The 21,561-nt window shown below is 39.1% G+C and overlaps 1 protein-coding gene across 4 annotated transcripts in view; it reads right to left on the bottom strand.

The window, feature by feature from the left end:
* Positions 1-21,561, bottom strand: part of parp4 (poly (ADP-ribose) polymerase family, member 4) — a 58,780-nt gene that overhangs the window by 13,141 nt on the left and 24,078 nt on the right. For 3 of the 4 annotated variants that reach the window (XM_085920825.1, XM_085920826.1, XM_085920828.1), the window contains exons 2-8: positions 5,598-5,725; positions 5,173-5,398; positions 3,325-3,403; positions 1,940-2,018; positions 1,774-1,863; positions 1,550-1,708; positions 113-250 (exon numbers count right to left, since the gene is read on the bottom strand). In XM_085920825.1, the coding sequence (XP_085776951.1) occupies positions 113-250; positions 1,550-1,708; positions 1,774-1,863; positions 1,940-2,018; positions 3,325-3,403; positions 5,173-5,398; positions 5,598-5,725 (899 nt within the window). Of the gene's footprint in view, positions 1-112; positions 251-1,549; positions 1,709-1,773; positions 1,864-1,939; positions 2,019-3,324; positions 3,404-5,172; positions 5,399-5,597; positions 5,726-6,769; positions 6,923-21,561 lie in introns of those variants that run through there. The other variant, XM_085920827.1, reaches the window with a different exon arrangement.

The raw sequence follows: 21,561 nt of genomic DNA, 5'->3' as shown, positions 1-21,561 counted from the left end.
CATTTTGTGGCTTCTCCCCGGGTAGTTAAATTCATCCTAGGCTGAATTGTTTTCAAGGCAAAACCCATTTTTTTTTCCTGGGTATTGCAAGAAACAAACAGGAAAGACTTACATCATTGAGGCTGAGTTGGTTGACAGGCACTCGGAGAATGTTGTCAAGGTGACCCAGGGCCTCGGTCCACAGAAGCTCCACAAAGACACCCACGTCTTGTGACAAAACTCCGGAGTTGAGCTTCTCCTCCAGCAGCAGCTGCCAGTTGAACAAGTTTGGTATCAATCAAGAGCATAAGTGACGGAGATGATTTGCCAGGCGGTTGAGTAACCCTGTGACATTTGCGAGACTCTTTCACCTCAGCTCATTGATGTGTGAATGCTACTCAAGTGTGCCATGAACGCATTTATGCCTGGGAAGCCTACTCATACTCCCTAGGAAGAGACTTTTAGCACTTGAGTGATCGGTACAACCTCTGAATGTGAAGCATATGAACGCTACAGTATTTTACAAGTAGGTTATCATTATGGAAGATGAGAGTTTGTTTTCCCGAAAATTGCAATGATGCATATCGATTAAAGGCTATTTAAACAATCAGTACCTTAAATATACCTAACACAGTACGACAACCACTATGAAAACATGTACTAAGTCACTTATTACTGTCTATAAACGCATTAAAACCTTCATGAATGATTTTGTGTTCATTTTTTATTCAATAACCAGTGGACCATTTGGAGTATAAAAGGCTCTGTCATTTGGTAATTACATCATCATCTGAGGCCACAACGACAAAATTGAGGATCAGCAAAGCCTTTAACAAGCCCTGTAATTTGATGTGTGATCCACTGTGGTTTGTAAATGGATATCTGACCTTATTACTTGTGGGCTTTGACCAAAAGTGATCTCCTCAATGTCAAGGTCAAGCGTCACCAAAAACAATTCATTAGAGCAGCTGTCAACCTGTTTGGGTTGAAGATGTGTGTGTGTGTGTGTGTTGTGTGTGGAGGTTATATACACTTATTATTTGGGGGATGACATTTATGACATTGCAATTACCCTAAATGTTGAGCTTGGCCATGTCAAATCCAATCAATCTCTTGATTGATTGGATTTATTGAACATAAAGACATTACAAGCTAAAGCTAAACATTTAGAATAAAAAGAAAAATCAATATAGTTCAAAACTGTTTACATGTTGAAAGGGAGTGAGTGGGAAGAAGTACAAAAACCTATGCGGTCCCAGGTTTCAAGGTTGTGTCTATTGGGCTTCACAAAAAAAGAGTGAAGAAGTGCATCATTGTGACAACTAGGAATCCAACTAGGTAACAGAGTCAGTTTTGTTTGGGGCAGTGTTTGTGTCCCCTCACAATAAATTTTATGTTGCCTCATAATGTTGCGAGTATTACCTCTGATCCACAGAGAAAGCTTGAGCTGTTTTATGGTATAATAATCTTTTATATCTCAGTGGCGCCCTCTAGAGACTAATTGGCTGCTACTGTTTTTATAATTGCTCCAATATTTGTGTTTTTAAGTTGCGAGGTGAGGGTGAAGAACCTGCTGCAGGGGGTCCGAGCCAAGGTTCTGATCCTGCGGGGGAATGCCGGCCCATAGGCGCAGACCCGAAGCCAGTAGGGTTTCAGTCAGAATCTGGTAGACCTCCACAGCCTCTTCTGAGGTCGACGGGAACGTCACCATGTCATTTGGCAACGTCTGCTGTTAGAACAAAAACAAACGACACGTAACCACCAATACACGTTGAGAAGACTTATTTCTCTTACATCCTTCCAATAGCGAATCACGCGGTACTGCTGCCTCTTCTTTCCTTTGGCACTCTGCAGCTCCAACACACACCAAGTTCTCCTGTCATCCTACACAGACGGGTACATTATAGCACATTATTACCTCTGACAAGTCAGGCACAAAGATATGGCGCCTCACAGTCACCTTATGAAAGATGGAATACTTGGCCACATTGAAGTCATCCGGATATGCTGGAAGATCTTCATCCTGTTCTGTATAAATCCTGGGAAAATCCACAGCAGAAGTGCCAAGATAAGTACAGCTAGTGTATTTTCATAGAAATCATTCAGGAATTCATTCTGAGGGAGCTTTAGAATGATAAGTCTGCGCGTCTATAGGACAAGGGAATGACATTTTTTTGTAACGCAACAACCATGACATGTTATATTTATTTTGCAAACAAAAGCATCGTGCTCAGAGTACTGTATAGTCTGTAAAATGTTATTCTGAATCGATTCAAGAGGGAATGTAAAACTAAAATAAGGTTGCGCAAGTATGCACACCCACTTTTTTAATTAATACAGTAAGTTTGGTGGTCCTAAAAAACTAACAGTAAAGCTCGGTGGTGGTTGCGTCAGACTTAGCGGATATTTTTCCTTCAGCTGGAACTGAGGCCTCGGAAAAGGTGAAAGGAATTTTTCGCAATTTGAAAGAGCAGTCAGTACGAAAAAATAAATAAAAATAAAAACACTTCTGTGGTAAGGTAAAAAGTAACGTCAGAAAAAGCCAGATAAAATAGCTAAAATGTATTTGGGAGTTTATGAAGCACTTTGGTGGTGACAGCCATGTCCAAGTTATAAAAGGGTGTGCACAGCTGTGCAACTCCATTATTACAGTTATTTATTTTTACTCTCCTTCTCAAATCTAACGTAGGCACTTTAAATACATTTTCTCTTCCATATACTGTACTTTTACCGAAATATGATACTATACCTAAATATTGACTCCTTTGAATTAATGTAGCACTATTTTCCTTGTCTTGCTAACACACAACGCCACCTGGCTTCTTCTTCTCTCGTGATTTACATGTTACGTAACATAAAGCAAAGTGGCTGGAACATGCTGTGGATGCTGAGTCAGATGTTGATCAATAAAAAGCCACCCCAAAAAAAGCAAGAGGTATTTAGTTTCTAATCAAATAGCCCGGGAGTGTTAATCCATGTTTTCAGAGGTCAAACAGTTAGACTAATGTGTTTACAAAAAAATGGTTTACATCGATTTAATACTGAAGTAGATTTTTTTTTTTTTTGTTCCGTTACTTCCTTTTAAGTGCAGGCAAACATGATGCATCCGCAGCGCATCGATAAAGAATAATTCACCAGAACATGCCAAAAAGGGACAATGCACTAAAATGTAGTGGCTTCACACTTTGTGATTATTCATGAAAAATATACAAGGCTTTTTGAAAATTACTTTCAAAATAAAAGGTGGCTTGGATGACCCGTGTGAAAGAGGAGCGGCGCGACGAGTGCACAGGTTAATTATGATGTTGCTGCTTTCTGTACCTAATCCTATCCTGATAAACACACCTGAACTTGCCCTGTACGCTTCCACTCTTATCTGGAGGTGTGGCTTCCTGCTTGGAAGGCTGAACAACGGCTCTGCTCACTGCAAATACAAAAAGCAATCACACACACACATAATGTTAGTCACATGATACAGCGGCGTCATCCGCTTTGTGGCGGTCTGGACAAAGAGTGACTCTGCACTCATTTCAATACACTTAAAAAAAAAATGTGTCTAAAAGCTCACACAACTGACACAAACTCAATCTTTTTATGGCTCCGGTTTGCTGCAAGAAACCTTTGCGTGACCCCGAGCCGTGTGTGTCGAGCCGAGCGAGCCCGACGCAGAGGCTTTATCAACGGGCCCATACATCAGCCAAGAAAGAGCACTACTCTTTGATTCGTGTCGGCGCCACAAGCAAATGAAGGCCGTGATCGTCAAGAGCCAGGAGTCGCTTGGCTCGAACTGGGTGGGTGTCGGTTGGATCAGATTCAATCTGTCTGCACTGTGTAAACAGAGGAGAGTGCACATGCTGCATGGGCTGTTTTTCCATTAGTCCTCACGTCTGCGCCTCATATTTATGGCACTCTCTATCTGCACCGCTCGTGGGCATATATCAAGGTGGGATTTGTGCAAGCAAAACTTAAATCTTTTACAGCCCCACCACCACCTACACACATTTACAGTAGTAGTATATATTCCATCCTGCAGTTGGCTTTATCCTGTTGATTTCAAACTAGGTCTGGGTGATATGGCTTCAAAATAATGATCCAGATTATTATTAGTATTTTTTTTTTTATCCCAAAATCCGATTGCCAATTTTAAGCGACACCCTCCTCCACTATAAAGATAATTGATAAAATTTGAAGTTGACGGCTCTTTAAACACAACTGTTAATCCATTTTAAATGTTCAATAAATTAACAAATATTTGGGATTACTATGTACAACATTAAAAGGTCGGGTTTCAAATCAAAATAACTTTGTTCCTCAAAATGGAATAAAAACCTGGCATACAGGATAAAACATCAGAAGTCATCAATGCATTTATTTACACTATCTGTTTCCTAATTATTATGAGGTATTCATTTGATCAGTGTCTGAAAATGAATATTTTTAATTATTTATAATAACGCATACTATTATTCAAGGTAATTTGAGCAAATTTATTGTTTCGGACGTGTATCAAATTAGGTTGGTGACCCCTGCTCTAGATATATGCCAGGTAGCCTAGTTTTAATAAACAAAGGGGGCTGTATAACATGAAAATATATGTTGCAATGTCACCCCTTCAATGAAAACGTCCCATGATGAAGCACTTGGAAATACAGAGCTATTCCTAACATCTCTGTTTATTTAATGCTGCTGTCATGCTTGGTGAATTTCAAGACCCTCCTATTGAAAAATTCCATTCCTGGAAGCGGTCGGGTGAAAAAAGTGACATGCTCTAACTTAACTGATAAAATAGAAGACATATAATAATAATAATGAACAGCATGCCGATGAATGTGAAGTTCATAAGGATGAGTTATTGTTTATCACACCGGCTGCATCTCCTATGGAAGTGCATCAGTTGGTAGAACGGGCAACTTGACTTCAACAATGTTATGCCTTTCATTAAGCTTCTAAAAAAAAAACTGTATGGTGAATATGGTATCAACATTTTATCCAAAAACAAAAAGATGAGCAATTGGCCCACTTTATATTCCCCAACAATCAGGCAGTAATTGTGGAGCTCACTATGTTTTTAAAAGCAGACCAGTGATTTCTTTTTTCAAAAGCACTCATTAACAACTTTGATATGAGGTATTTTATCCAGTCTGCTGCAACTAAAATTTCCCCTGACTTTTTTATTCCCAAAATAAATGTTACCTTCATCATGGAATGGACTTTGTTTAGATGAGTAAAGAGGAAGAGTTTGAGAGGAGGCATCAAGGGAGGATATGTCTATCTTGAAGTCCTCAATAGGCAGGAGGATGCCACTCTGCAGACAACTGTGCACATAATCCAGCCCCACCACCGGCGTTTGGAACCTGCAGATGCTACGGAGCCTGCTGGAGCTTAGGTGTGACACATTGCCAACCACGACAAAGGAGCACTGTGAATGAAGGAAAATATTTCAGTGTTAGGAGTGGCCCTTTTGCTTTACATTTTCAAAACAATGTGTTGCTTTGGATTATGGATGATGAAAACCAATTTTCAGAATGATTGTAACTTTTTATTTCCATTTATATTTTGACATTTGTATATTCTAGATCATTGGCAAAAAGAAAATGAACCTGTGCATGTTGTCTTACTTGTTTGGTGACCACAAAACAGAGACTTCCTCCATTTTTTGTCACGGACAACTTCAAGCTCCGCCTCTCCTTAAACGGCAAATCTTTCAAGTCCATAAGCACAGAGCATTTAGCAAACACAGCCATGCCTGCACAAAGAAGACACTCCAATGTCAATAGGCTTGGCCACTTGGTTTTCATCACTGCAAAAGTACGGCATTGCAACATGGTGACGAAGAAGGATATTTATTATAACATGGTGGTGCATCGTCACACAACACCGAGGCATTTTCGCCAAATAACTCAATATTAACTGCAAAGCGCAGTGAACGGAATGATCAACAATGCATAGAATGGCTGACTGGCAATTCTGCCTATTGTAAATGACATCATCGCTGAAGGTTACTAGATGGATGCTGAACATAAGCAGTTTTGTTGTCAAGCACGTTGTTATGGATCTAATAATACAATAATGCGACCAGCGCGGTGCAGTTGCGTGGTCGGCGACGCGCTACGGTTGCGCGTTCGGCGGCGCGCTGCAGTTGCGCGTTCGGCGGTGCGCTGCAGTTGCGCGATCGGACCAAATTAAGCTCCCTGCCCACTGAAATCCACTTAAATTTTGGAAAGTACGTCAGGACTTAAAAAATATTCTCTAAATTTCAGCGACGGCTCTGTCACAATAATGGGACCAGCGCGGTGCAGTTGCGCGGTCGGCGACGCGCTACGGTTGCGCGTTCGGCGGTGCGCTGCAGTTGCGCGATCGGACAAAAATGCCCAAATGAAAAAATGACGGATTTCCCCCCCCCCCCTTTTAATAGATTACATTTTTTCCATTATTTGTAATGGAAAAACATGATTCGGAATTCGAATGATTCACTTCTCGAACAGCCTTCTGGAACAAATTGTGTTCGAAAACCTCGGCTCCACTGTATTTGATAATACTAAACAGCATCACCTCCAGGGGAACACCCAACCCATTTCTTTTGCGTTGCAAACTAAAATAAGTGCAAGAACAAATTCACCATATTTTACAGGCATGAGCCCACAAACAAGAACAATTCAGGATAGTTCGATGTGTTACAACGCAGTGACACAATACGAACAACTCTGACTTGCAACGTAATGCCCCGGAAGAGGGAAAACATGTACGACGATGTGACAATCAGTTTAGTTGGGTAAACATGTAGGCCTACCGTAAATAGGACGGTGTGACAATCAGTTTAGTTCTAAGATACAAAATGCCCAGGGTTTCAACACGACGATTTAGAGAATTAAAGAAACTTTGGAAGTTTAAACCGAACTGACGTGTTCTGTTTGTATCTGACAGGTAGAAACCGAAACTAAAACCTGTCAAAAAAAACGATTGAGGTATTGAGGCTTCCTGTGTGCTTTCAAAACAAAAGCCCAGATTTCAAATTAAAAGAGCACCATGGCAATGAATTTGATTTTGCGTCATTAATTTTTGCAATGATCACTTAATTTACAGAAGGTATTTCACGCATCAAGCCTCAGTCTTTTGATGAAAGAGTTTTTTATATGATTATACAAACCCCAATACTAATAAAGTTGGGCGTTGTGTAAAACATAAATAATAATGAAAACCTTTTCAATCTATATTCAGTTCAGTAGACTACAAAGACAATATATTTTATGGTCATACAGATGAATATTATTGTACAGCACAGGTATTATAACCTTATACTGTACACTAGGTAGCATTAAAGAAGAAAAGTAGTTTGTTCTCACTGCTCACTAGCTCACAATCACACATCATTTGATAGGGCACCAGGGCACCCCAAAATCATGAAAAATTATTGATGCTTTGTTTTGCAACTATTTTTTCAATATACTGCAGAATAAACATTCTGGCCCATGCCTCCTGTTTTTTCTCCTTGTAGCATAGTATGTGGCCCTTGTAAGAAAACATTTGGACTCCTCAGGCTAAATGGAAAAGCTTGCCAGTTCTTTTTGGATGAAGTCATATGAACTTGTCAACAAAGTGTAATTTCCATAAACTTTTTCTTGCAGGGTTGTTTAAACCAGTATTAATATCAAATCCATGAACCTGCATTTCTGTTAATCCTTTTATTTATGGATATAGGTTATAATTTCTCAAGATAGTTTTATTAATAAAACCTCTTGAAAAAAAAAATCACGTGAGTGTACACTAATGGGATAACCTAACCTGGTATATGTAGATATGAAACCGAACAGTTTGGCAACCCAGTATAAAATCTGAACGACAATATGTGCCTAGTGTCAGATGGGAGCACACAACCCATACGAAACATATATTGGTAGCCAGGTGCCTGTGAGCCCGCTGCAAAAATTGCCGCAAATTCATTTTCGTATCAGGTCAAGTCAAGTTTATCGTGTTTGGATTTTGGTAGCGCCAATTTGGGCGTTCCGGCGCAGAGAGATGCCGCTCCCTCGACGCACCTGACTGACGCATAATGAGAGCTCCTTCTTATATTCTCGTGACCTTATCTAGCTTCATGAGAGGGTCAACGCTTTAGAAAGACTTCCCAGTTGGATTTAAATTCAGTCACAGCGTCTCTGACTTTGAACAGCCATCAGAAATGTTGAAAGGTTTGTCAGGCAGTTGGAATATTTGGTACATAACCGAGAAGGTCACCCTGCACATTTTAAACTGCACTTGAGGCCAATGTGGTTATTCGATACTGTGCTGCATAGAATAGCTTGTTGTCATACTTCTGCTGAATATTGTTCAAGTCCGAAGCGGGAGCAGGCAAGAAAGAGAAAGTGGCATCATACATAAACATCAAGTGCGAGTATTTATGTTTTTCATTTTTGGACTGAGCAATTAGCACTTTCTGCTCTACGTATTCCAAGCTCCAAATCAACATTTGTTTTTTGTTAATGCTTTATTAAGTATCTAACAATGATTGTGAAGCATTGATAGAGCTTCAGTGCTTCCTCAAAGCTTTTGATGAGCTTGCTTCAGTGCAGAAGAAAAATCAGATGACATGGACTCATTTGCATACTAAACGGTGCAAGGGCGGGCCTCCTTACAGACTGTAGATCACAAAGAGCTGAGGCGCCAGAGCTACTAATGAGATAATCACTAAAACTTAGTGTTGTATTATATATGGAGCCTGTTCTGCTTCTGACAGACAACCGTTCACCCTTTTATCATAAAATGTCAAATTTAAACAATAAAATGTGAATTGCAAAAAAAAAATATTTCCTGCGAGTATTTATCAGTAATACAGTAAAATGTGATTTTTTTTTTTCCAACACTTACTTGTTTTTACCTTTGCTTTTCCTTTCCGAGATTTTTAGCATCAGTCAAGTCTTACCTTCTTTTCTGCCCGTTGACCACATCGACTGTGAACAAAAGGGCTAAATTTGACATGGGACTCCGCACACTGAAACGAGCGCAGGAAGTGCTACAATTACAGGCAGTACTGTGTTTGCTCAGCACGCCAAGTCCATTCCATGTGTTCTTTTCACATATTGGAAGTCTGCTCTTATGTATTCTGGCTTTCACTGTTTGAAGGAACGACCACACACATATCAATCAAACACTATACACAGTAGTGTCTCCAATCCAATCTACAATATGAAGTAGGCTTCATCTGGTGAAATGGGGGAATTTCTTTGAAGGGTAAAAAAAATGTACAGCTCTTTGGGGAGCTAACGGAAGCTGCTTTATTGAAACTGTTTAATATTTTGCATCAATGTCCAGGATGTTCATTCAGTCATAAAATGCAAAACTGGATATTAGTTTTGCCAGTTGCAGCGATAAATCTTACAATACACTGACCAACTACTACACCGTTCAAACAACCTGAACGATCTAATGAGATTCAATACGAGAGCTGCATGAACAATTCTGCTTTTAGAAATACAATGATTGCGGGATTCATTTAATAATATGTTTTACAACTATTACGCAGATGCCATAGTTGATAGCATTTCAAAATGTTAGGTAAACAGAACTGGGAGAAATTGAATTCATACCTACCCCTTGTTGCACGTTTCTCCAAGTGCCATAAGTAGTACCTACAGTGGGTGCTATAATTAGTAAAATTGGGACAAAAGTTGATATGATTACAAATGGCCATGGCCTCAATTTAAATATAGTTTGGATCCTGGCAAGAGGTACTTAGAACCAAGAAACAATAGTTTGAATTATTGCGAGAGGCACTTAAAACCAATAATAATGGTTCAACTTGTGATCAAAACTGTTGTCACCCAACTTTATGAAATATAATTAGCAGCCTGTTAGACCAGTCATTAGACTAATATCAACTTGACTTGATTCATTGTAGCCTGTTATAATAAATTGAAATACTGGATCACTGAATTGCTTTGTATTCCCTGACTTTGTTCATTGTTGCCTTAGTAATGTTGACTTTGGGTATGATTATTAGTTTATTTATTGTTTTTCTGTTATTGTTTATTTATTATTATTGAAAATTGGAATATGCAACTCATAGAAGTTGTCAAGCTTGAGCTAATTTACAGTTTTATTCAATGGTTACGCTTTAGAATACAGTGAAAGAATGTACAGAATATATTTAAAAAACAATTAATTAGGACAATTAAAAACACCATGAATAAATAAATAGGCTATAATGAAGCAAGTGTGTGTGTGTGTGTGTGTGTGTGTGTGTGTGTGTGTGTGTCTGACAAATCCCTGGCCCCAGCCCACCCCCAAATTATTCTCAAACTGCCTGACAACCCAGATTAAAGACAAAATGTTGTTACAATTCCTTGATGAAATTGATACACGTTTAAAAAGGTTTGATATGAACAAAGGAGAGACAGAAATCCATCACGATTGCAAATAATAACAATTTTGCGCTCATTGTTACAAAACGTGGCCTAAATCTGTATCAATAAATCAGCTGTAACCGCATAGAGGCCCGTTAATGAACTCATTTGCCAGATTATTAGGTAAACACATTAACTTAATGTAGAATGATATGCCAGCCTTAATGACAAAACCCCCTTTTGTGAGGATTATATTGCTTGTTTTTCTATTAACACAGAGTCTCTTTGAGCAAGGCTGATTTGTTCTCATTATGAAGTCACGGGCTGTTATTCGTGCCGCTTTTGGACAGACTACACAGGCGGATTGGCGAAGGTAGAGAAGAGTCAAACATCAATGGTGACATTGAAAAATAAAAACCACTCAGAGTGACAGTACAATGAATAAATCAATACAATGAATAAATGAACACGTTGGTTTTCTCACTATTTAAAGTTGATTAAAAACAAAAACATAATCTCAACAGTCTCCCTTTGCCACAAAAACAAAATGGTGGTGGGTTTCTCACCTGATGTTTTTATATGAGACCCATTTGCAGATGAACGTGTTGTGTGCTTGTTTCGATGTTTGTGCTTTTTTGTTCTTCTTTGCTTGCTTTTCTTGGTTTATGATTCTTCTTGTTTTTTTTTTTATTTTGTTTCCTTTTTTCTTGTTTGCTTGCTGTTTTTGTTTGTGGGGCCTTTTTCTTGTCTGCTTGGTTTTTGTTTGTGATTCCCTATTCTTGTTTTCTTTGCAACTCCTTTTTCTTGTTTTGTTGCTTTTTTGATGATTTCTTTTTCTTGTTTGCTTGCTTGTTTGTCACTCTTTTTTCATGTTTGCACGTTTTTTGTTTGAGAATGTATTTTTGGTTTTCGTTTGTGATTCTTTTTTTGCTTTTTTTTTTTTTTTTTTTTTTTTTTTGCTCGGGCTTCACTCAGGTAAACAAGGTTTGTGTCAGGTGTTGGGGAACCATTGCGCACTGGTGAGAAATGTGCCATTTGTACGCAAGGGAGACTAAACATTTATTGGGTAAGAGTAACAGTAGGAGTAGGTGCAATCTTCAACAGATTAGACCTTCATCTGCATCTGGCAGCGAAAGGTTCCATAGCTCTGTACTCAATCATTTTGGCATCACCTGAGAATATGCAGTTTTGGTAGTCTCTGCTAGTTGATGTTAGCATAATATTGGGAACATTAAAGAAAAGGTTTGCATAATATTGGGAACATTAAAGAAAAAAGAAGCAGTAAATGTTTGCTCAAAACTGACAAATTATTTTACAAAGTTGTCCCGATGAGCATCTTGCATTGTGAAGTACTCAGAGAGAATTTCAGTGTTTTATCATTTAGAAAAAAACAAAAACAAACGATGACCTTTTTAACCCTAAATTTGGACTGGGCTTTCCTTTTTTCCTTTTTTTTATTCAAGAGACATTTTAAATTCTGGCAACCATTACAAATACAGATTTTTTTTTTTTTCGTATTTATCAGCAACTGTGGCCAAAACATTACATTAGATGTGAGTGTTATGTTAAATCACAGAGTGTGCGGCAGGCCATGTGCAAAAAGGGCAAAGATCTTATAATATAAATTCACCTCTTGCAATCAATAATCAACAAAAAGCCTTAAACAAAAACACAAAGAATGAATTCAAACCCTCAAAGGTACTTGCGATCATCGTCAGTCAAGGTCAGGTTGCCCTCAAGCATGAAAGCAGACAAACATCTTCCAAATATAGTGACGTGCCTGTCTCACCTGTCTATCATTATATGAATGCTCCATAAAGTGTGGTTACCTGCATCCTGCGCTGCGACGGCATACGGCCTTGAGGCATTTATAATACTCTATGATAGACACAATGGCAGAAATACATATTCATGCAGCATGTTCCTTTCTCTTATGTCGGTCAGTCATACTCTGCAAGCAATTAAAGCATCAATGAGACAAAAGACAAGAGGAGATCAGACCACCCGCTGTCACTGTTAATGTTGATGTGAAAAAAAAAAAAAAGCTTTACAAGAGGATTGGGGCCATGTTAGCAATTGTCATGGCAACTGGCATGCCTATATTTGCTAACGGAGCCTCATGTGGAAAAGCACAATTTAGCGCCTCACTCACTCGTACGCTTGCTCGATTTTTTCCAATAGGCGACGGAATGTTTCCACTGTAAGAGGACATGATGTGAAATAAATAAAAATATTGTTTCATTCTAATATTTGCACCCCAGCTTACCACACACCCACGCACACACAGACTTGTCAATAGCATGAAAAAAGTTAGGAAGTCATAAATATGATGTTTTAATCCTATTAGGAAAAGGTTGAAATAAAATACGTTATTAATTCCAGCACAAACAAATTTCAGATTCTTTAGCTCAAAAATAAATGACTGGATGAGATTTTATTTTCTCATTTTTTTCCCCCTACCATTTATCTCTCTTAAGATTGTGATACAGTCGAATTTGACTTTGGAGCCTTTCATAACTTGAAGTCGATAAAGGCCAGTGCAGTGTGAGGTGCTTGAACAAGGCATGCACCATTAAGAGCCAATATCGAGGGCTAAGAAAAGGTTTTGGGGAAAAAAAAAAACCTGTGTGTGTATGTGTGCAAGAGAGTTGGCAATAAAACTGACAAACTTTTCTCAAACATCAACTGTGTGGGAAAAAAAAAAAGGTGGCAAGCCAGAAAGCAAGAAGCAGGCAGAGGAACAAATGAGCCAAACAGAGGAGTACACAGAAGTAGGGAAAGAAAGTGAAAAGTCTTTGTACTGATGGGAGGCGATGAGGCACAGGTGGGTTGCAGGCGAGGAACGTTACCCGAGGGGAAGTAATAGTACACAAAGCAAAGAGTGAAGAAGAACACTGCCAACGCAGCAAGAGTCAAATTATAGACGGATAATGGTGACAAACATTTAGTGCCCAATCACAACTGGCTTGCTCAGAGAGAAGTTTTCTACCATGCATTTACAGTTACAGTGTGTGTGGAGAATCTTTCAAAGTCACACTCCCAAGGAAACACCCACAAAGTGATAAGTGGGTGATAGTCCCATTGAATAGTGGAACCATGAATAGCAAGCAGTGTACTGATTCCCTCGATTACACCTGCTACTTGTGTGGTGTGTGTGTGTGTTCGTGTGGACGGGTGTGCATTTGTCTGTGTGTTGCCGGCTTCTCATTTCCCAGGGAAAATAACCAATCACCGTATGAAAAATGATACGCCCGTGATAATAATTTCCCAACAGGCTCACATTTTCTATCAGGAATTCACGGAATGAAACCGGGCACGGGTGAGGGGGGCATGAAATGTCTGTGGGAGTTCAGGTGTTAGTGACATTTCCTAAAAGGCGTAAAAGACACATTTGAAGATAGATGGACCTGAAATTAATCATCTGTAAAGTGATTTTTTTTTTAAAGGGTCACATGCCAAAAAATACACAAAAATGCTCAAATTATCCATACATCCATTTTTGAACCAACTAATCCAATGTAAAGAAGGTCACAATATACTAAACAAAAAAATAAAGTCAAGTCAAAAGAATAAAACACTACAAAATGAAAATAAATAAATCAAAACATACTCTACTTTCTGCTACAAGGGTGAGACAATAATTTGGGTGGTGATCAGTGGCCCTGGATGCCAGTAAATCTGTACCTGATGTGGAAAAGAAAGCAAAATTACATGCAAGTATAATATCTTATTTAATTTTGATTTTCAAAACAAGTCAAGGCAGCAAATGGTCTAACTTTGGACACAACTGGCTTAAGTGGACTAAAAATAGGTGAGGGTGAGTCATAGTTAAGTTCATTGCTTTTTCCGAGTTCAAGCAGCTGTCATGGGAGTGATTTATGGACGCGGGGCCATGTCCGCTATGTGAGAGAATATTGTCGAGTGGCACCTAAGATTGGCTTCGCCTCAAATCGCACGTAAAGCGTAATGTATTTTTTTCAAGGTCACTAGAATGAGAAAAGTCTGGCACTCGGGCGAGAAACCTTCTTGCATTTTACTTTCTCAAAAGTCCTCTCAGGGCTGTACTACATTGATATGAATATATGGTCAATCTTTGTTTACTATTATTAAGGGTTGAGTGTTTTTTTCACTTTATTTGGCTTTTTTTTAAGCTGAAAATAACAAACGTTGAAAATGCTTTTGATTGGAGATGTGCCCCCCTTTTTTTTTTTATAACTTTGCTTCAGAAACCTAACACTGATCTCATCACCTTCTTTACCAATCCAACATAGTCACTGTATATGATTTTTTTTTTTACCTGCAAACTTCCCAATGAGCAGACAGATCCTTGCTACCATCATCATCTTTCATATTTAGTGGCATCGCCAAGTGGAATCGGAAAGTCGCTCTCTTCTGAGTTACTAAAGAGCACTTTTTTGGGGGCGAGAGGGGGTAAACCCTTTCAGAACCCACTTCTTATTGTAAAAAACTTATTACTGTATAAAACATTTTTTGTATCAATATGTATCTTTTTCCCGCACCCCTCGTTTTAACATCCAATATACAACAAAAATAGACAGGTATGCAAGCTTTCCATCCCGGTTAATAGAATGAACCGGCTTTTCTTTTTTTTCCGAGAGAAAGGTCCAACCTTTATGAAAGTATTTGCAATAATGCAGCAATTACACGAGGATTTCGCCAGAGATTCCCGCTTCTACTCAGTCAGTTAAATTGCTAACACATTGTGCGCTTCAAAGCTTTGCGAGCCATATGATATATGAGCTCAGCCCCATTGATTCGGGAGCTTATTTGAGTTTGTGCTGGGAGGATACAATACGGTATTCCACATATTTGCCACAAAAGGGCGAAATCAAGCGCGGCCCTCCACTTGGAAAAAGTCGGCCCCAATCGAGGCGCTTTGCAACTTTTTAATAACATTTCATGCTCGGCAGGATATGGATTGAGATTGGATAATATAGCACTTTCTTCATCCATAAGCGGATGATTAAAAGCTGCTGCCAGCATGCTGATAGCATTAGCCAGTCACTACCATGATAAATGACCTCCACATCTATCAATTTTATTGAGGAAGGGGGAGAAAAAGGCACCACAGCATGCTTTGCATGGTTTTGACTTTCAACACAACATCATCAAAAACATTTTTTTCTTTTTCAATTCAAAACATAACGTGACTACTGGGAATGGTCCTTATGAGCTATCCCCGCCGTCCCATTTCCCACGGATGACTTCTAGTGTGCCGCTTTTGTGTGTAATATCCCTAAATCTGTCCAGATGATATTTTAGTGCAAACTAAACAACACTACAACGCTCCTCATAAAAAGCAAACAGCAGCGGTAAGCATGCTTCCAATAAAGCAGGTGGTGAGGGAAAGAAAGAGACCATCCCGTTGGGAATGGAAACAATTGAGCATCCTTTTTTTTTTAGTTAGCCATCATGACATTAAGAGCGTGCAGGTATATTTAATAAATACCTTAATGAAGATAAACAGTAATCAATCAAGACAACAACCTTAATGAGGACACGGTGTTATCAATCAACAGAGCAATCAGTCGGGACTTTATTTGTAGGACATTTTTCATCAGTGGCGACAGGAACACCACATCTGCACATCAAGAGAAATTGCAATTAATCACATTTTAATCAAATTAAAATATTTGTCACTAGAAGCCATGATTTTTAATTCAGATACATTTTGGCCCTGGATTGGAGGTGGAACATAGTTTGCTGGCATCAACACGAGAACTCGCAGGATTTACTGTCCTGGCAGAGCTGGTTGGAACTCAATCGCTGAAAATGATGGGATGATCTCCGCAAATAATGGCCCACTGGAATGTGCAGGAGTTTGAGGAGTCAGTGAAGAGTCTCGGGTCATGTTTAATTTTCAGTTTAGCTAATACGCCATTGAACTAGCAACTCGATAACATTTGCCCAAAATAAATCCCTGTCAAAACGCTCTGTCTGGTTGGAATGGCCACTTCAATCTGACCACCACACATACCGACATTCGTGAAAATTGGATAATGGGCTCTGGAGGAGTTGAGTTTGTAGTATACATGTATATATCGGTAAAAAAAATCATTTGGGAACCCCTTATGGACTATCGCCAATAGAAAATCAGGTTTCAAAAACTTGGAATATGAGTCGAGGCCTATTCAACCCTAACACAAGACAACAGGTAAAAACCAAAACACAAAACCTACACAAGCCAAAGTACAAGAAACAAAAATCAAGATAGTACTTATGAGCAAAAATTCAGATGAAAAGGCAAAACAAGCAGAATGAAGAAAAAAAATAGTAGGGTAGAAAAAAAATGTCCCAGTTTTAAGTTCAAGTGGGCCATACCAATATAGAATAATATACATAAATAATATCTGTTATAATGTCTTTTACAATACGTAACAAGTGTATATTTATAGTTTCATACCATTTGTACCTGGGAATAAAATAGTGAAGCAAGCAGAATCTGCCGCTAAAATGCACTCGAGCCCTGTACAAAAGTGCAATTCAGTCAGTGAATGGAGCAAGGTAGCCTCTCTAAATATCCACCACACTCTCTCCATATTCCTACCCACTTCATCTCTTTGTGGCGACTAGCTTCCTCCTTGACCGTCATGCCATCTTTTTTATATTCAATAAAAGTAACACAGCGCAGTATACAGTAAACCGTGTGCGGTTGCAGTTTTCTATTGACGTGCGTTGGTAGATTGTCAAGATTGAATCACTCAATGTGTAGGTGTAAGTGGCCAACTGCCTTTTTGTTTTCCCCTCTTCATTTTACAATGGTCCGTTCAGCCCGTGTACTGTTGTGCAATTCAGGATGGAAATCCATAAAGTAGTTTCTCTGTAATCCTTCTAAGTAATATGCAACCCCTGGTGCTATAAACACAAGCTCCTTGGTGGCGGTAATAAACGAGTAAATGAGTAAATGAGGCTGTGTTGTAGGCTAATTAAGGTCTTGAAAAAAAAAAAAAGAAGACAAAAACAGGATAAAAGTGGGTAGCATTAAAGGGAAAAAGATCCGGGGCAATGAAAACGAGATGAAAGGAGAGTAACATGTTTTAATGAAAAGATAAATAAGCTTCAGTTGAACTGCATACGCAACAAGCTAATAGAGGCTATTGTGTATGTATAAAAAAGGAAAAAGCTAAGACTCGTGGCCAAAAATAGGCAAAGAAAATTCATGTCGCAGAAGCAAAAAGGTGAAAAATAAGCTTTTTGTCTCGACAGTGCAGACAAAGAATATTTCATGAAGCTCCACACCCTCGCCACCAACGCCAAACATCCCCCCACACACCTCTCTCAACACGGTTGTTTACAGTAATGGCGTCTCAAGGGAACGATTGGAAAGCGTGCCCGCAGCGGCAGCTTTCATCTGGAGGCCCCGTGTTCTTATAAATATGCAGCCATCTAGCTCTCGTAGGGCCGATAAGGCAGATGCACAATTTACAAGCGGTGGGCCGAAGAGGGCCTCGCCAGTATTTTGACACCTCGCTGGCAGTGGAGTGGGAGAAGAGAGATTCTCGTCGACTTGGCGGTAATTAAATGGTCTTAATTGTTTGGAGATACAAGGAGGAACACGGACGAGAGGTCGCTTCAAGAAAGTTAAAAATCATAAATCTCTTGGAGCGCGAGGATGGTGCTACTCGATATAAACGACATCGTGTTCAGCGTTATTTACCTCAACTGCTGCACATGTCACACTGATTTGGTGCAATTCCAAAATATTTCACATTTTTACATTAAAAAAGTACAAATTGCCAGCTCAGCAAACATTGAACTAACTCAAGATCTTTTCTTTCTTTATCCGAACTTCAGAGTTTTAACCTCCAAAAATACATTTTTCTTAATCCTTGGTTTTATAACAAGCTTTTTTTTTTTTTTCATCAATTTTTCCTTTCAGTTTCTAAACCCTGGCGCAAGACTTATAACAATGCTTTTCGAGCATTAACAATCAACCCCTAAGTCAAATGCTTGTATAATGTGTATGCCTCCAAAAATGCACAAATACCAGGTATCGGTACTTATTTCAAAGTGTCGGTACTCACGACAGTTAGATGCCCTCTTGTGGCCATTTTATGATCAGGAACAAGAAATTAGAGAGTTTAAGAATAGAAAATTGCTGTTAATTTTTTGAATATCAGAGGTTTCTTTACAATTATCAATTTTATGTATGAAAGTACTAAAGGTAATTAGTATCGGTATCGCTGACTGCTCAAGATTTGAGAACTCGTACTGGTATCGGGCTGAAAAAAAAAGGGCTATCAAACATCCTTGTTTTTTTTTTCCTTAATTCTAAGTACAGTATTTCTCATAAAGCATTTTTACTCTGGAACTTTACAAGACTGGTTGTAATGAAAACACTGTGGTTTTGTGGGTGCGTATTGTGGGTCCGCTCATGTAATTCCACTAACAGGTTTTCCCAAGATTCTTTTGTTGAGTCATGAAGAATCGATCAGGGACAAGATGGGAAAAAACAGTGTTCTTGAAAAGGCAGCTTATTGATGTCTCTTTATTGACATTGGACACACATAATGTGAATGATGTGAGTTTGCCAGTCTTCCAGTTGCTCCTTTGCTTTACACATTCGCCTCACATTCGACTCTTCTACTTGTTGTTTGGCTCGCTCACATCACTCAAGACGTGTCGTCAAGTGTCATCGTTACACACAGAGATGTTCATCAACAACTATCGAGCGCTGTGACCCTGCTCCGCATGCAGACGGGGGGATTTGCCGTAATTGCCTTCCTGCTTGTTGCGTGACCATGTCGGCCAAGCTTGTGCTTTCTGATGGCGTCTATCAGAGCGGTGGTCGATTTTTGACGCTTCACTGTTTTTACACCAGGGAGGACAGAGGAAATAAGATGAAAATAAGACAAGGCCACCACTTTTTCTTGATCGTTGCAGAAATATTAATACTGATGCTGCAATTGTGAGAGGAGGAAATGTAGATCCCAGAGGAGATAATACACAATTTTCTTACAGATTAATTCCCCAAAAAGTTTGAGAATTTAAAAAACGTTAACCAAAAATGTTAGCTGCCTGTGGGGCAAGTACATATGCAGTTTTTTTTTCTTTAATTACTATCTACTATTCTTGAATATTTTCTGTTCCTGATAAATGTTGTAGGTATTTCCAGCCCTAAAGTTTTGGGTTTAGAGGCCACAGTGCTCGTCGTAAAAAAATGCCCTCCCCAACAGACCCCTCTACAATGGTTGATTATCATTATTAGTATTTTGACATTTTATTTTTATGATACTTCAAAATTGAATCCGCTGAAAGCCTATATCCGGAAAAAGGACACTTATTTTCATAACTCTACATTGAATCCATACAAAATGATTTTTTCTTAAATATATCCATTTTTATATTCTCCATAATATGCTGTTTTGTATGATCAATCCCAGTACTAATAATGTTTTTTCAACTTGCATTTCAACTTTGCAATTTGTCATCGCGTCTCAGTTTCTTGTGATAATAAATGATCAAAATGATCACATTTACCAGCTGATGTTTATTATGGTTGCGGTTTGCATTAGTGGGGAGGTGCACTGCAATAAATGCACATGTGGGAAGCTGAACTAGCAGAGGAACACTAAACGGGGGTGGGGGACAGGTTCTGTGAAGGGACAGGTTCACATTAAATTATTGATAAGTTATGAATTAAAGTTTAACAACAGAACTCTCGGGAGAGACGACGTGTCGCTTTGTTGAAACTACAGCTGCTAAAGAAGCACTCTGCATGTTCGTGGCTCAGGGTTTTGAAGATAAAAACAACAGACTTTTCTTTGCATACTTTTGTCATACGTGGGCATCTTTTCAAAGCTATGAAAGAATGAGAAAAAAAAAAAAAAGCTCACGTCAGCAAGGTTGCCGAGTGCGTTCAATATGTAAGCCGCACACGTTGCATGCAATTTCATAAGTGGAAAAATGTGCTATTTGCGTCCCTCGGGATGCTATTGGATCCGATGTGCGACACGCGAGGAGCGATCAGCGGGCCCAGCCCACATTAATGGCAGTGCTCGGTCTGCGTCGTGTCCTCCCGCGCACGATTCAGCTCATTATCAGCCACACTGTTCCCCTCCACATGTGAATTATTCAGCCACGATTCTTGTGACATGCTGCGCCCTCTTGCTCGTTACATTACATCCATTCATTTTTAATTGCACTAAATTAATCATCCTGTGTTTTTGCTCGTTTAGTTCAGTTACCCTCATTAGGTCCATGAGGTAATCGATTACCATTAGGGCAGTGGGGAAAAAAAAAAAAAGAATAAATAAAACAGCATGCACTGGCACGGCCGCTACAGTATGTTATTTTTGGCCACAGTAGCACAGTGAGACCTCCCTAACAAACTATCTTTGGCAGTACACACCTGCAACAAATAGGGGCTCTTTGTCATTGACATCCAGTACACATCTGCAACGCAGCTCCAATGCTGGCCGATTCCGATTTCCATGTAGAGGCAAGAATTGCTGCTTGCCAATTTAGCAAACCGGTCTGTCCCAAACTGGACATGCCGGCGCAATCACAATTGCTAAAGATGCGCCTGGCAGAGTGATTTGTTTTATTTTTGGTGGCCTGTTACAGTTTTAGCCAAGCTGTCATTTTTACTTTTTATTAGTTTTTGTCATGTTCATATTCTTTTTCAAGTTTTAGTCAACTAAAAGTCTACACCACAGGTGTCAAACTCAAGGCCCGGGGGCCAGATATGACCCGCCACATCATTTTATGTGGCCAGCGAAGACAAATTGTGCATCAAATTCGTGTCGTTACTAGAATTGCAAATTGTCTTCACTTTTAATATTTTTTTTTCTGAAATATTTGACCAGTTTTTACTTGTCTGATTTGAAAACGAGTTATTTGTCAGTTTGTTTTGTAGTATTGTACTGTATATAATATGAGGTGCACATATATTTATTTGGGTTGACAGTCATAATGCCCCTCCGAAAGAAGCTATGACTACAATGCGGCCTGCTGAAAAAAAACGAGTTTGGCACCCCTGGTCTACACATTTTAGTCATATTTGTATTTTAGTCAGATTGGTCCATGACTATTTTAGTATAGTTAGTGAGTTTTAGTAGATGAAACTTGATTTTAGTCTACTCTGGTCATTGACTCCGTTATTGGTCCTATGAAGTCATGTATGTTTACGTATGACATTCGAATAAATGTCATGTTCATCCTTACCGAGATGCCATCACGAGAACCCCGTGTCCCAGATCTGCGCTATAATAGACACATTCTC

This window comes from Syngnathus leptorhynchus, chromosome 9 (assembly GCF_054491065.1).
Source record: "Syngnathus leptorhynchus isolate UIUO chromosome 9, UIUO_Slep, whole genome shotgun sequence".
Classification (NCBI taxonomy): domain Eukaryota; kingdom Metazoa; phylum Chordata; class Actinopteri; order Syngnathiformes; family Syngnathidae; genus Syngnathus; species Syngnathus leptorhynchus.
This window is presented reverse-complemented; position numbering and strand designations above follow the sequence as displayed.